General features: G+C 44.7%; 6 protein-coding genes across 6 annotated transcripts; all 6 read right to left on the bottom strand.

The window, feature by feature from the left end:
• Positions 1-962: 962 nt before the first annotated feature.
• SERLADRAFT_463110 (uncharacterized protein) lies at positions 963-2934 on the bottom strand (the record flags this gene model as incomplete). The annotated part of the gene is made up of 10 exons (XM_007316368.1): positions 963-1227; positions 1277-1630; positions 1682-1704; positions 1758-1807; positions 1867-1895; positions 1950-2265; positions 2319-2413; positions 2580-2593; positions 2650-2787; positions 2842-2934. The coding sequence occupies 5 exons, from the start codon at positions 2159-2161 to the stop codon at positions 1300-1302; spliced, it is 645 nt and encodes a 214-aa protein (XP_007316430.1).
• A 604-nt stretch (positions 2935-3538) lies between these two features.
• Positions 3539-5257, bottom strand: SERLADRAFT_463109 (uncharacterized protein; the record flags this gene model as incomplete). Its single annotated transcript, XM_007316367.1, has 11 exons — positions 3539-3639; positions 3709-3731; positions 3784-3833; positions 3888-3916; positions 3972-4287; positions 4337-4457; positions 4517-4542; positions 4600-4613; positions 4672-4700; positions 4754-5023; positions 5072-5257. Coding segments are annotated over 6 exons (435 nt in total).
• A 358-nt stretch (positions 5258-5615) lies between these two features.
• On the bottom strand, positions 5616-6398 carry SERLADRAFT_463107 (uncharacterized protein; the record flags this gene model as incomplete). Its single annotated transcript, XM_007316366.1, has 5 exons — positions 5616-5888; positions 5948-5973; positions 6034-6080; positions 6134-6162; positions 6219-6398. Coding segments are annotated over 5 exons (534 nt in total), but the record flags the coding sequence as incomplete, so codon positions are not given.
• Positions 6399-7936: 1538 nt separating this feature from the next.
• SERLADRAFT_355208 (glycosyltransferase family 49 protein) lies at positions 7937-9468 on the bottom strand (the record flags this gene model as incomplete). The annotated part of the gene is made up of 5 exons (XM_007316365.1): positions 7937-7960; positions 8045-8280; positions 8335-8482; positions 8537-9143; positions 9213-9468. 4 exons carry the CDS (start codon positions 9385-9387, stop codon positions 8143-8145), a joined length of 1068 nt encoding a protein of 355 aa, XP_007316427.1.
• Positions 9469-10378: 910 nt separating this feature from the next.
• On the bottom strand, positions 10379-11627 carry SERLADRAFT_347889 (uncharacterized protein; the record flags this gene model as incomplete). The annotated part of the gene is made up of 3 exons (XM_007316364.1): positions 10379-10983; positions 11069-11446; positions 11507-11627. The coding sequence occupies 3 exons, from the start codon at positions 11625-11627 to the stop codon at positions 10379-10381; spliced, it is 1104 nt and encodes a 367-aa protein (XP_007316426.1).
• Positions 11628-11942: 315 nt separating this feature from the next.
• SERLADRAFT_463102 (uncharacterized protein) lies at positions 11943-13467 on the bottom strand (the record flags this gene model as incomplete). The annotated part of the gene is made up of 5 exons (XM_007316363.1): positions 11943-12104; positions 12166-12249; positions 12309-12872; positions 12931-13178; positions 13236-13467. 3 exons carry the CDS (start codon positions 12537-12539, stop codon positions 12084-12086), a joined length of 336 nt encoding a protein of 111 aa, XP_007316425.1.
• Between the last annotated feature and the right edge of the window lie 1551 nt (positions 13468-15018).

Here is a 15018-nt window from a genome sequence, read left to right as displayed (position 1 = left end):
ATATATCATTGTTCAGTAGGTGATTGTTTAGATGATGGCCCAAACGCACCTCCTGATCAAGCGTGATTATATGGTCATAAATCAACAGAGCTGCAGAGCCCATACAGAGGCGCTCCGCCAAGTCATTAGTAATTACACCAGTGAAGTCACTTGATTGCATGGTCAGCGAAAGGGAGGAAGGGCGCTGGAGATGAGAAACAAGTAGTTGGTTTATGTACGACTATGACAGTCCATCAACTGCATGAGTATCGTGAGTAGAAATCACTTTTAACAACTCAATATGAGTGCGATTTAATTCCACGCACAGCAATTGGGAAGGCGCGACAGGCAATGACAAACTTAGCTCAATGATAGCTATACGAAGTTCATCATTGATCGTTTGATGTCAGCATGGAGTGATTCCTCTCGAAGTCAGATCTAGTAATGTTCCATCGGATGAATGATCCAAACATTGTGATTCGCAACACATGACTTCGTCGTAGTATCCCTATTGCAAGAGCGCCTTGCTTTATTCTTGGAGCGCATCATGGGCAGTGCGAGCTGCCTAACACTTGTCATAGTATGTTGAGCGGGGGATGAAAGTAGCATAGAACCCACGAACACAAGGCTCGCCATGTTTGGTTGAAGGATCCTATAGTGACAGCATGGCTGGAATACAAGTGTCCTATGAACTCTGTGAATCGCCTTGAGCGAAACGACAGCCTTCAAGCTCAAGCTGGTCGGCTCGAGGACGGCGCCTGGCGCGTTAACAAGAAATCGAGCCCTTTTGTGTTCAACATTGAATCACCTTCATAATTAGCTCAGACATAGGCTTGGGCAATGCTGCATTGAGTACTTAAAGTCAAGTTTCAGGTGGCAACAATCAGTGGGTACACCATCGATTTCGGTGATGTCGATTCGGCGTGAGATTCTGGAAGGCACTGCAGTGAATAATTTTGGTATATCACTCACTGCACTTCACGATACTTCCAACCCAGCACCCCGAGCCCGAGGACCTAATGATCTATTTGCTATGCATATGACAGTATTTAACCGAATCTGACTTGTCGAGGGACTAAGAAGCATACGTGGAAATTACATGGGTACATTCACGACGCGTGATGCCGGCATTGGGGTGAATATAAGGCAAGAGAGAATCATGGTTTCTGCTAAGTATGCGGGATTTATGATCGTACATCAGTCTCCATTTCTATATGACTCAAAAATATAGCGCTTTTTAACGTTGTTCTACGGCAAATGATGTGAGTGGTCTATCATGCGATATTGGAACACGCACTAGGATATACCTATGATCAATAGTCAGACAGCTTGGATGGAAAGACGAGGAGGAGCTGCAGACGCCTCTCCAGAAGTAGCAGTAGCTAGACACGACTTAGAGAGCCGGGGTACTCCGGGTTCATTGGCTTTCTCTCGTCCGTTCTCTATTTGCAGAAGCTCGACGTGATCACCTTCGTATTGACTACCGACCTCTACCAGCAGCTCTGCGTTGTCCAAACCTCGTCTATATCGCAGCCGACTAAGTTCGTTATGACTTAATAGCCAGTTTGTATCAACGTGAAGCTTCGCAGCAAGAGTTCGGATACTGAGCAAGGCATGGCATACCGCGATGGTAATAATGGCGGAGGTTAAACTGTTACATTCCATGAGCAATAGCTCAATGAAATCAAAGTGAAACAATTACTATGACTCTATAACAGGCAACATCTGTCCAGACAAAGATTCAGTAGATAGGAAGTCAAACACTGTAAGGTACCCACCGTCGAACTCCCAGCTACGGCCAGAGTGAAGAATACCGCTAAGAGGGTAGCTATCAAAAACAATCATGATATAACTGTGCATAATAGAGGCGTAGGACATGAAGCTCACCCGTTGCAATCAAATACAGCGGTGCACCTCTGACCAAATCAATATCAGGTCAGGTAGAATTATAGGGTATGTGGCACACTCACTCTTCAATGAACCGTTGAACGAACGCTTTCGAAACGATAGATGTGGTGCTATGTGCCACTCGGTAAACCGTTAACGCGTACATCAACACATGTAGCAATACGGCAGGCAGATAAACGTGCCAAGTTGTTGTTGGAGGAACATATCCACACACAGAAACACCGTTGGCATAATCAATGCGTGCAAATGTAGAGTGACGGAACGTGATGAACATTAAAATGATCTGAGAGAGAACACATGCGAGAAATACGTATGCCACAAATAATTGGGCATGTTTGCTATGCGTGAAAAGATACCATACCCGAAAAGTCAATATGACTGGAGCGAACATGAGACTAAAAGAATATGAGAACTTCATGGCGGTCACCTACCTTGGCTAAGCAAGAGTATGACATTTGTAAGAATGTAGATCGTGATAGTTGTTCCCGCGCAGCTGCAAGGCAACAAAACTAGTATTCAGCCAGGCCTGCCAAGCGGAAATAAAACCAGTACCCCTATAGATATTGATTGAATTGTGAGCACGACAGAGTACCATAAACAAGGTAAACTCTTACCAAAACCGGAAGAATGGTAACGTGGTCTGATTCATGAACATATATTTTTTTTGCTTAATTGTAAGAAGACTTGCATACCAAGTGACACGAAACTGTGAAACACATCATTGAGTCGTTTAAACTAACTGGACATAGGGAGATGACAAACATTAGGTTTAGGATTGTAAGGTACCGAACCTGTATCGCGCACGGCAATTGAGCGAATGCATCACATTATTGAGGGGGACATTACGCTGAGATAGAGCATCCTAGATAGTGTCCACTGGCCCGACCAAAAGTAGGAAATCTAAAAAGACTCAACCTGGAGTTGAGTTATAGTAACTGCATGATTTAGACTCACTTCTTGGTCCAAAGTTGTAACGTGGTCATAGGAGAGTAATGCAAGAGCTGCGGCGAAACAACGACTTCCCCTGACATTATCCTCTACAAGTTGAAGCGTGTTAGACATCCTCGTTATGGAGCGGTGGTTCGCAGATCTAACTTGGGTTAGTTGAACTTGCGATGGAGACAGTTAGCCCTGGTACATTCGGGATTGGAATCATCGTGCTCTTTTTAAGTGAGAACACAATGACCATCCTGTGCTCGATCACCTAAGTGCAATGCTCGGTTAAGGTTTACAGTCAAGGTGCAAAGATGGTGGTCGTTGGGTAGCTGATGAAACTATATCGTCATGGAATGGGATGCGTTTCATGAATACTGAGCTTTCAGTGGGACTAACAGCTACACGGCCTACGCTGCACTAGCGGTAGTCTAATACCTCCCAACCGAAACATGAGTTTCGAGTCTCATAGATCCAAAGATGTGGGGAATTGCTTGCTTAGAAGGGAATTGATCAGATGTAATTCTGAATCAATGAGTATTTCTGCCAATAGGCATTGGTGTGGATGCGAAAAAAAGTGCGGAAAAAGTACACCCGTACAGAGGAGCGGAGACTGCCAGGATCAATGATACGTGATGCTGATGCAAGCCTACATCTTAGGATATGGGTTCCCACTTACCAGTTTGAAGTCGGGCAAATTATCAACCAGAGATCACTTGGAGAGGAACTAACTTGACTACTAGTATCATGATCACATCATCGGGGCTGTAATCTAACGGTAACTTGCGGTTGAAGCTCTTGCTCTCAATATCTGCACCCCTTCAGGAGAACGATTCAAAATTGTGTCATGTTAACGCCCACCTATGGTGAACAGACAGCAATACTTACTAGGAGTTGAATCCAGCTATTGTCTGTCCATACGAACGTTAAGCTTTCAGCTTTCAAATACTATAATGTACATACCCCCTCATGTCCTGACATGGCCATGGCTACGAGCCATAATACAAAGAAAGCTGTTGGATCGATGAATGATCATGTGCAGGAAAGGTGTAAAGAGAAGAAGATACCTGTTGCAATTAAATACATAGGGGCACCTCTAAAGCAGATGTCTAGTCAGTTAATATTACAGAGCAGATAAAGCTAGCACTCACTCGCCAATGAATCTTCGAACGAATGCTCTGGAAACAATGGATGCACTACTGTATTTCACCCGATAAACTGTCAACCCATACATCGTCACATGTAGGACCATTGCGGGTATATACACGTGCCAAGTTGTTATTGGGGGAAGATATCCGCAAAAAGTAAGATTAGCACCTATGGGTGCACGTATTAACGGGGACTTGTGGTATGTATAACCCATCAAGATAGTTTGGGAGAAGGTGCATGCGAGGTAGATGTGTGCGATAATTGATTGGGCAAGTTTACTATGAGTGAAAAGGTGCCACACTTGAAAGGTAACAACAGCTAAAAAGAAATGAGATAGAAGATATACAGTGGATCCAACGAAAATCACCTTGCATAAGAACCATAATTAGGCCAGTCAAAACGAAGACGACAATAGATGTCCCGACGCAGCTGTATACGCATAAAAATCATGGTGTGTCTTTGAAACATTAGAGCAGGGAAATACACCTCTAAAAGAAGTGACCAGACTTGAGCAGGATATGATCTAATGAATGGGTCTGGACCTCACCGACGGCGGCAGAACAACGTTGTAGCCTATATACAGAAATGAGACATTTCTAGTAGTGAACTGCTGCGATCCCAAATACTCACCCATTGACATAAATCTGAGAATAATTAAGTCAGTCATAGACGAGTAAAGGAAATCTGATAAAGAGAACTGACAAGATGTTCAAAAGTGTTAAATACCGAATCTGAGGCTGCTATCAGCAAATCAAGTAGTACACCACCGAACATGGAGTCTCACGTTTAGATAGAGCCCTCTTGATAGTGTCCATGGGCCTGACCAAAAGTATTCCACCCAGAGGTGTTCGAGTTAGCATAGAGGAATCAAGATACCCTTCGAACACATTACTTCTTGATCAAGAGTTATAAGGTGATCAAAGAAAAGTAACGCCAAAGCTCCAGTGCAATAGTAGCGCCCTTCAAGTGCATTATCGATGAGTAATGTCGAGTTTCCCATAGTAAGGACCTAGACGAAGTGTTTTCAACGGGGTATACGCCCCACCCTATCAAGCTTGTGATGGAATCAGTGCTACGACTGCGTTGTATCTTCAACACCCACCATGTCCTGTTTTGTAAGGCTAAATCCTTACTTCCTGCACACAACAAATGCAGTGCAGAATTGAACTTTCATATGCATGGTCACGGTTACACGATTAAGATAAAGAACAGCAAAAAGCAGTACTGTAGGTAATGTAAAAAGCACTAGCTTTAGAAAGTTGCACCGCGGCGTCTATGAGAGCTCACCAGATCAAATTAGCTTACAGCAAATGGCTATACACTGTGCAAATGCCGGCAGCGCATGTTGACTGACGTGCACATCTAAATCGCTAGTACGAAATTAAAGATAAAAAGATTCATGGTACCAATAAGGTCCGTATCCAAGAGATGACGAGTTGGGCAGAATAACGTAGAAACTCAAGAAAAGTCGACCACCACACACCAGCTGTCGACGACAAACTGACACACTGACACACTATTGCTCTATGCTATATAGTAAATCAGTTATGCGTATGTAGCTGACGAGTGTGAAAAAAAGCATCGTACTGACAAATGTAATATGGGAGATTCATAATTCTTGGGACGACTCCGAAAAGCCGCTAGCTAAAGTAACCGGATGAGACAAGGGACGTACTTTTGTCCAGACTCGCAGCTCATCAACTCTTGGTTCAGGTGACTGCACATTGATTTCCATATTGCTCCCCTCATTAATTCCCATATCCACCAACAGCTCCCCGCCCGCCCCTCTCTTGCACTGGAGCCGACTCAACTCGCTATGGCTCAAGAGCCAGTGCGGGTCAACTTCGTATCTAGCAGCCAAGGTGCGAATGCTTAGCAGGACATGGCAGACCGCAACCGCGATGGTTGCGAACGCGAAACTGAAGATTCAAGGGGACCTCAATCATTCCGAAAACGATAATGTAAGCAATGCACTTGCTATGAGTCTATTCCTGTTACGCGGATCTGATTTCGTGTGAATATAGTCAGTGAATAGAGTAACGATGTGCAGGAGTACATGCGTACTGTTTCATCTTCCACAGAAACACTGACTACTGTGTATACCAGTGCAGCTGTGAAGGCTAGTATCAATGATGTATATCTGAGCTGATAACATTCGCTGTACCTGTTGCTACGAAGTACATCGGTCCACCCCTGTTATAGATTGGTTGGTTGCTGTGGTCAATCTGCAGCTAGCACGAAAGACTCACTCGTTAAGGAATCGCACTATGAACGTAGGTGAACTGATGGATGTCGTGCTCTTCATTAGACGATAAAGCGTCATAGCGTACATGATGAACTGCAGAACGACAGATGGTATAAAGTTATGCCATGCAGCCGTTGATGGTTTTGGGAGGTATGCACAAGACATGAAGTTACTTCCCAGATTCGGGGAGATGGTGGCGTTGTTGGAAGCGACGATCTCAATGTAAGAGTTCCGGTAGGCGAAAGCCATCAGAAATGCTTCAACGACGAAACAAGTAAAGAACAGCAATGCGATGAAGCTTTGAACTTTTTTGGAATGCGAAAAGAGGTAGTACACCCGAAGACTGTAAACAGCTTAGGTTATGTAACATATCAGAGACATTTACGGTCGAGTTTATAGCACGTAAGGACTGACCCTGGCTGAGAAATAGGACCGCAGTGGTCGATGCGTAGACAACGCGGATCACACCATAGCAGCTGTAGCCACATAAAGATTATTCCTTAGATATGTTTGGGTATCATAGAAAATTTAGTACCCCTGCCGATAAGAGTTATGGTTTAGTGATTAGATTCTCCAACTCATTATTACTACTCACAGATTCTGTCATATGGTGAAAGTAGGCTACAGGTTGCCGCAAAGACCAGTTAGGTATAGAAAGCTCGTCTGTGGGACACGAACTAACCCAGGATCATTAATCTAATCAAAGCTTGAGCATGATGTGATAATCAAACTCTGAAAGAGGACATACAACACATTGCACAGGGAGACATATCGAATCTGGATATGCAAGTTGTCAAAAGCACAGAATTCCGACTGTTCTACAAACACTAAGATAGAGGGACTTAGGTATAGTCCACGGGCCACTCCAAAAGTAGGCAACCTGCTCAAACCGGGTATGTAAACCATGTCTCAAATTCCATATAAAACATTAATCACCTCTTGTCCAACGGTAATGACATGATCATAGACAACCAAAGCAGTAGCAGCCATGAATAAGCGTTCTCCTTGCACAATGGCTATGAACTCGTTAATGAAGTCCATGTCCACGGTACTTCTGAGAAATAGTATATGATCACCCGAGAAAACTCAGATGACTTTTGAAAAGCAGATTATATGCAAATAGGTTTCTGCCGTGAGTAGATTCGAACTGGACGACATCAAAGCATCTGTTAGGCACCGAAGAGCCTTGGGGTTCACATACCCATCGCATTTGCAAACCGATGCATTGACATCCCGGCGAACAACGATGAACGATGAAATAGAAAACTGATGTCGAAATATAGCAGCTGGCAACTAATAGTGTGCTATAAGGAGTAGTACGTAGCTTAAGATGAAGTATAGACATCATATACAGCATAATTCCCACCTTTCATTACGCGTTACACCATCAAACAATGATGAAAGCAATGTCACTCTCACGTTATGTCCATCTCCATCGAGTTACAACAGGATAAGAATGCTGGCTAATTGTGAACAGGCAGCACCAACATGATAAGCCACTCACCTAACATGCTCGCGATTCGGGGTGACAACAGGAACTCAATGGAGGTACTCCATGAATCTGAAAACGAAAACGAACACACTGAAAAGAAAATCTATAACATATGCGATACAACAGCCCGCGCCAGATACAGTGCACAATCCTGATACATAAATAGGACACTGCACAGTCCTGGGACATTTTGATCGAGGCAGAGAATACACCCGATATGTTCACAGGTTAAAATCAAGTTTTCCGTCGAGGAGCTACCCCATAAGGGTAATTCCATATCCATGTCAGTACACAAGAGACAAAGATTACAGCAAACATGCCGGTTTAATTTAACACACCTGCGCGGCGATTCGAGAGACACCTTTGATCTTTTTACACTCCTCTTGAACATTACAGCCTTTCGTCGTGTTCAAAGTGCCATAGTCATAGTGGCTTTTCAAATATCTGTTACGTAGTACGTATGATGTTGTATTGCATATACGGACAAAATTGATAGGCTGAATGATAGGAAGAACACGCACCGGAGACAGGCCTCCTCTTTGAAATCTTGATAAATTTTTCTGTTACTCTTTCTCTAAGGCATGATATAAGTAACAGATACAGCGCACAGGATTTAGCATGGGCAAACCTCTTGCCTTCGCGCAGCTTCCTCATACAGGTGACTTTGGTGCACAAGAAAATGGTCGGAAAGAACGTAAAACGACATGCCTGACAAATACATCTCGAATAGACATGCTGCCTTGTTGCCACCATAGCCGATGAATCGCTCATCGCACCTACATAGAATGTTTACGAGCAAACATATGCAACGTTGGGAGGACGGCGCTTACCATGGCGGTCCTGTCTTCTTGAATATGACATACGGCTCGTACGCGGAGTGATACTGTGTAACCTTGTATACTTCACCCGGTTGACTGGAGTAAAACCTTGCATAGTCTGTGCTGTTGTGTCCTGGAGCCCACGAACGATGGAACATGTCGATTTTCTTTGCTTTGACCAGGGATAGCAATGACTGCAATAAGGAAAAATGCGTCAAAGACAAAGAAGAGTGTATGGATATACATACGTTTTTATCTCGGGGGAACTTTTTCTGATCTGCCCCGTCAGCTTGTTTCAAGTACTCGAATGCCGGAACCACAAGAGCTGTATAACCCTCACTCAAGCGAGCCATGACTGCCTTGCTAGCACGCACAGCCGCGCGAAAGTCAGTGCATACCACAAAATCGACATCCAGCATCATCACAAAGTCTGTACGAGCAAAGAATCGTGCAATATTGCGCCAAGTATTGAGCTGCCGATCGAAAGGGTCGAGCACCAGATGTACATCTACAAAGGTAGCCATCGATGGCGATGAGGCATATAACTTGTGTAATTCGTTAAGGAGTGCGGTTGTGTGACTGGAGTCAGATTTGATGTGGACCGTGACAGATATCGGGCCTGATGTAAGTGTATAAGTAGCTTTCTAGGAGGCATAGTTTGTTGATATTAGTGAAACAAGCCGCATACCTTGATATCGCTCCACAAGTTGAGCAAAAACTTTGAATCGATTGGAGGTAACAAGGGTAGTGATAGTTATATCTTCTGGATTGAATGTACCGGATGCACGATAGAAAAAAGGAACTATTTTATTAGGTTGCATTGACTGTGCAAAGGCCTTTGATAAGAAAAGACCCTCGCGCATAGACGTGGCACTACCGTTCGCGGGACCTAGGTGGTGCTGCAAGGCATATTCTGATGTATGCCAGTAGATAGCTTCCTGGGAAGGCTCGGAGAATTTGATGTCGTTGCTTTGTGTCCCCCGCGAAAACTCTGTGAGAAAGAGATCGACCCAAGTGAAGCGGCTAGAATTTGTCTTGTTGTCAGACTTGACTGATAGAGAAGAGGTCCAAAGAGCGCTGAGTGGAGTGATGACGATGCGATTTGTTGAATCAAGGATTGCAAGGAGTACGTAGAAGAAAAATATCAGTTGTAAAGTTCGAATGATACGCGCGAATCCCATCCTAGAGTTCTCGTCGTAGTTGTTATGCCTGATTCCTGATACCTGACAATATCCTCGGAAAGATTTTGACTATGCCTTTCGATTTTGAGACTCCTGGAGTGATATTATTTTTGAACTTTGAAGAGTCTTCAGATGTACTTTCATTTACGCTGCAGCAAGCCGGTTTAGACTATAGGGATAGTAAGAGTTGTGGTAGTGGTTCAAAGTCAACAAAGTTGTGACATACTTAGAACCTTTCGTTGATCACGTGAAATGTGACATTCGTGGTGGATAATTTCCTTTCACACTGTCAGTCAGGTTGGTCAATGGAATACTAGTCTCCTGTCAGACCAAATTCACGTATAACTTATGGCGGTCAATAGCTGTATAAGCATTTTGACACATACAAATAAAGGTATGATACAGTGTCGCATACTTACTACAGTGACTTGAAGAGCCTAATACTGTCTGGGAAACAGTATGCAATTCTGAACGCCATTTTCTGTTGCAAGCAAAGTCGACCATAAAGCTGAGCCCCAGGATTTGCTAAGTGTAGCACATTGATATTTTTGCGTAGTAACCTTTACGACTCACGCTAATTCACCTTTCGCTAATTCACGCGATTTTAGCTAGTAATCTTGCGAACCTCTCAGGTTCATCCCAGTGCACCTATTGTTAATTAGTGATCTACCCTTCAAATCAATCGTCTCATGCTCACGAAATGGTTTGCTTTCTCCACCGTGACGACCTCAACGTCTCTTCCCTTTTGGTTCTTGCGGTTCTCTTCAGCTTGCCGTTCGAAGAGCTGCGCTGCCCACACACCGTCTCCAACGTCCATGTCGCAATACAGGATCCTGACTTTGGCTCTTGGCCACACGGTCTTTTTTACGCCGGTTTCTGCATCTTCGAAATACCCACTAAGTGCTCGGCGCATATTCTCACGATAAACTGCTGGGTCAACAGTTTCGACAAGGATTTGAGACCGTATCAATGCGGCCGAATCGATCATCTCAGCGTATTCTTCCGGCGTTATTCGTTGATCGGAAGGAATCTGGCGTGGCTCTTCATAATGAGCAGCTGGTACCGTATGTCCCTTTGTCTCTTCATACACCTTTATGGAGCGGGGTGCAAGTGAGGCTGAGTATTCAGGTGAAATCGGAGCAAGTTCAGCTTGGGGGTAGTATGACGTGATCCAGCTAGGAAACTTGGCGATTTTATCGTCGGCGCTCGCACTCGCGTCCCGGAAGGGACTGTACACTCCAGGGACAGGCGGTTCACCCAGACAGGTCTGGGACGTAGCTATAACGACGATATCACATCACCAAATGAATCAATGAGCGTCCTGTACGTATTTCTGTAACGTGTGTGTCCGAGTTGTACATACCATATACTAATAGACTGCGGAAATATTTGTCTAGTAGCTTGCTCGTCTTTTCGGGGACTTTGTCCGCATATGCAAGTATGGTGGTCGTCTGACAGTTACCCGCCGACCATCCCAGAAAAGATATTCCCCCAGTGACCAGACCGTCGGCGTTTGGCTGTTCAGATATCGGTGGAATGTCTTCGTTCTCAATGAACCAAGCTATGAACGAGGCAAACTCGAGCGCACGTGCTTCTAATGCTGCGGATTGCGTTTCTTTCTTTGCAAAGGCATCAAGTTCAGCAGCAGTGAACAAAGTGGAACCAGGGTAGTCTCTGGCCGTGAGGAATACCAGGCGTAAGTTTTGTGAGGCAGCATACGGGACTAGAGGCCGGAAAGAAGCTGTCCATGTCAATGCTATGATGAGCTACTGGTACCTCAGAGGTCTGTAAGTTGACTCACGCGTGTGGAACATGGCACCATGCACTAACACAATGGTTGTATAAGACGTGGAACCTGTTGGTATTCCTGTGTCTTCGTAGTAGAGCACAGTTCCATTATTGTCTATTGGAGCTACTGGCATGGTGTGATGTAGGGGGGATTAAGCCTATCACCCGCTACATCAGTTATCTTTTTGAAGTACGAGATGAGCCCATCCCTAATATCGCCGAGATATCGATTGCATTATGTACGGTAATAATCGTGACTTGCAGTGCATCGCTACGCGATCCAGGGACATAAGGCTTCAATCAGTACTTCATTGCAGTTACGTCCAAGTCGGTCATCTGATCACCCCCTAAATAGGCCCGAAGTTAACACCATAAACACATACCCCTTATCAGAATGCTGCTGGTGAATGTGATGTTTACCACGATCACTCAACTTAAGGACAATGAATGAATCTCCAGAAATATTGAACCATTCAACAAGGAGTGCATTGAAACTTCCTGCGAGTATCTCATATTCATACTACTCTGTAAGCACCAGCTAGCTCCGACCGTGTATAAGATTTTCTCTCGCCAAAAATATAGAGTAACGATCAAGAAAAACAAAGACATGCCTGCGAGAAAGAGCATTTCATAAGTGACTTGGCGCAGCATGTTGTCGATTCAAAACTTCACCTCACATTCCATCCACTGACGCTCATGCAAGAGTATAGGCAAATATTCAACGACGAACAGCACGCTGAGATCCAGCTCCGGAAACTGCTCATATTCGATTCATCATTATCGTAAATGCTCGAATGAAAGAGAAAGGACCTTACGCTGCTGGGTGACAGAGGAGTCGTTGTTGGAGTTGGAGTTGTTTGTGTTGGTAGTGTTGCCAGAACCCGATTTGCGGGAGTTGTCGGTGGTGTTGGTATTGGTCTGGTTTCCAGCAACATCGTGGTAAGTGCCGATACCAGCAGAGGCTTTGTCACCGTGTTGGACGAAAGGCATGGTGGAGATGATAGGGTGTTATGAAGATATGTGGGTGTGGACTGAGGGAGTACCATCGTTCAATGAAGGCATTTTATGCTAGACGGGATCGGAAGGACGGCTCTCGATGTCTCGCGATAGCAAAAGAGTATCGCCATCCTCTCACACAAAGTATCGGAATAGGGAGGCTAGGAGATCATGAGTGGTCTGACGCTCCATCTCCATCTAAAAACGATTTTCGAACGCTTCATGAACCACGTCAAGAGACGTTGTTCTGACCTACTATGGATAAGATGGCCCTACGATAACGTATAGATTTCATGATGACTGCGGTGGTCAACTGGAAGCTCTTCGTCCTCTGCAAATCCCGAAGAACCAATCACTAGGATGGTCCAGAAGCTGGTGCTGAACTATTTAAAGAAAAAGCTGATCAACGCGTGAGGTTTGAAGCTGAGTAGGACGACCTACTGCTATCTCATGTTGGACCCCTTTAGAAGCACGGCGATTACGATGATCGTCAAAGAACATAATAAGCCACATTTATCTGTGGAACACTTTTGACCCAGTGGGATAGCACTTGTGTAGTATTTATGCCGCGTCCTTGACCAAGCCACGGCCAAACAGTATCGACACTGGCTGTCCGTTGATGTACCATTTTCCCAGCAATAAGCTGAGGAACTTTCGCGCTGGTCACAGGTACTAAGTTTGCATATTTCCTGAAAGCAAGCAGCTTCAGAGGGCATAGCTAACTCCTTGAGGAACAATTACCTTACCAGATGTGAGGATAGTTCCCCAAAGATTAGCCACAAAAGTTACAATAGACAACGATTGGAAGAGTGCCCGGATCTTGTAATTCTCCCGAATGAAATGCTCCAAAATCGTGTAGAAGTGGAACCAGCGAAGAAAAGCCCTGCAAAGGCGACAGATAATGAGTTCCTGTGGTGCCTCAGGACCCACGAGTGCCCAGTCTGGCTTGCTGGTCGGATCGATAAGTAACTGTTGCCTGAAGCTTATCAACAACCCGCTCTCAGCACTATAGCCAATGTGGTATATCCGGGAGCGCCCATGAGCTTCGCTCATGCTGTATTGAATTCCTCAATGTGCCTGTATTCCGCTCCCCAACACTCCATCGCAGAAACGGCCATTCTGGCCATTATTTACCGCTTCCAAAAAATTACTGCAGGCATAGGTGTTCGACAAGTTATACTAGTAGGCAAGCATCATTTCACCTAATTTGAGGCCGCAATTCAAAATGTTGAAATATGGATAATCCTATGGTATTTCATAGAGTCTGAGTTGTAATTTGGTACGATGAGGATATTATTCGTCGTTGTAGAATGGCCGGACTGTTGATATCGGTCGAGGAAAGAGATATGCAGAAACATTCTCACGGGCTCGAATATACTGCTTTTGTCACGTGCCTATACAGAAATTCATACACCATGATTTCGAGAATTTTATCTAACAGTGTACTGCGACCGAAGTACACAAATTTACCCTAAGCCAACATAACGAACATCGCTAGGCTGCAGTTCAGACGGCAAGCTAGGCTACTCAAGTTATAGGAGCTACGCAGCAATACTACGAAATTTGGCAAGGATGTCGGGTGATTTCATCATGACCATCGACTCGGATGAGGAACATGATTCCCCCGCCCCTGCACCACGTCCAGTAAAAGGACGGAATACAGCAAAGGCAGAAGATGCACAACTGAACCCCGACTTTGATTTTTTGGTGCCGTCCTATAATGATGCTTCAGAAATAGTTCAAAACCTTGTAGAGAAAGTGTCGAAAGCGGTCAGTAGATTTCGAGAACCAGCTTATTCAAGACACACAGGCTGATGTCACTACAGAACCAGATTTCGATAGACGAAATTATTGCTAGACGGAAATTGAAAACGTTCGCCAGCAAGAGGAAAAGGGTGTCTGGCGGAAATAAAAGTGATATCACAGATAGTGAAAGTGGCTCGGGCGAGGGTTCTGATGCTAAAGGCAGCGAGGAAAGCGACGAGGAGGAAGAAGAGGAAGAGGAAGACCCTCTTGCTACATCATCTGAAGAAGATAACGACGAAGAAAACAATAGCGAAGTAGAGGAGGATGGTGAAGGAGATTCCTCAGACGACTCTAACTCAACAGACGAAAACGACGAAGGCGAGAACCTCCGCAAAGCTGCTTATTTTGACGACGAAACCAGACCATCTGAAACTCATGCCTCTTTCTTGACGATGAATCTATCTCGACCAATAATAAAGGCTCTCACTACGATGGGTTTACATAAACCAACGCCTATACAGGCGGCTGCAGTTCCAGTAGCATTATTGGGCAAGGATGTGGTAGGAGGTGCCGTCACTGGGTCTGGAAAAACGGCTGCATTCACCATCCCTATCATTGAACGTCTTCTGTATCGAGATAAAGGCAAAAATGCTGCTGCAACACGATGTCTGGTCGTAGTGCCTACGAGAGAACTGGCTGTCCAATGTTTTGAAGTTGGCACCAGGATGGCCGGTCATACAGATGTGCGCTTCTGTCTAGTTGTTGGTATGTTTATCAGACTTT

The sequence above is a fragment of the Serpula lacrymans genome (genome assembly GCF_000218685.1).
Source record: "Serpula lacrymans var. lacrymans S7.9 unplaced genomic scaffold SERLAscaffold_5, whole genome shotgun sequence".
Taxonomy (NCBI): Eukaryota; Fungi; Basidiomycota; class Agaricomycetes; order Boletales; family Serpulaceae; genus Serpula; species Serpula lacrymans.
This window is presented reverse-complemented; position numbering and strand designations above follow the sequence as displayed.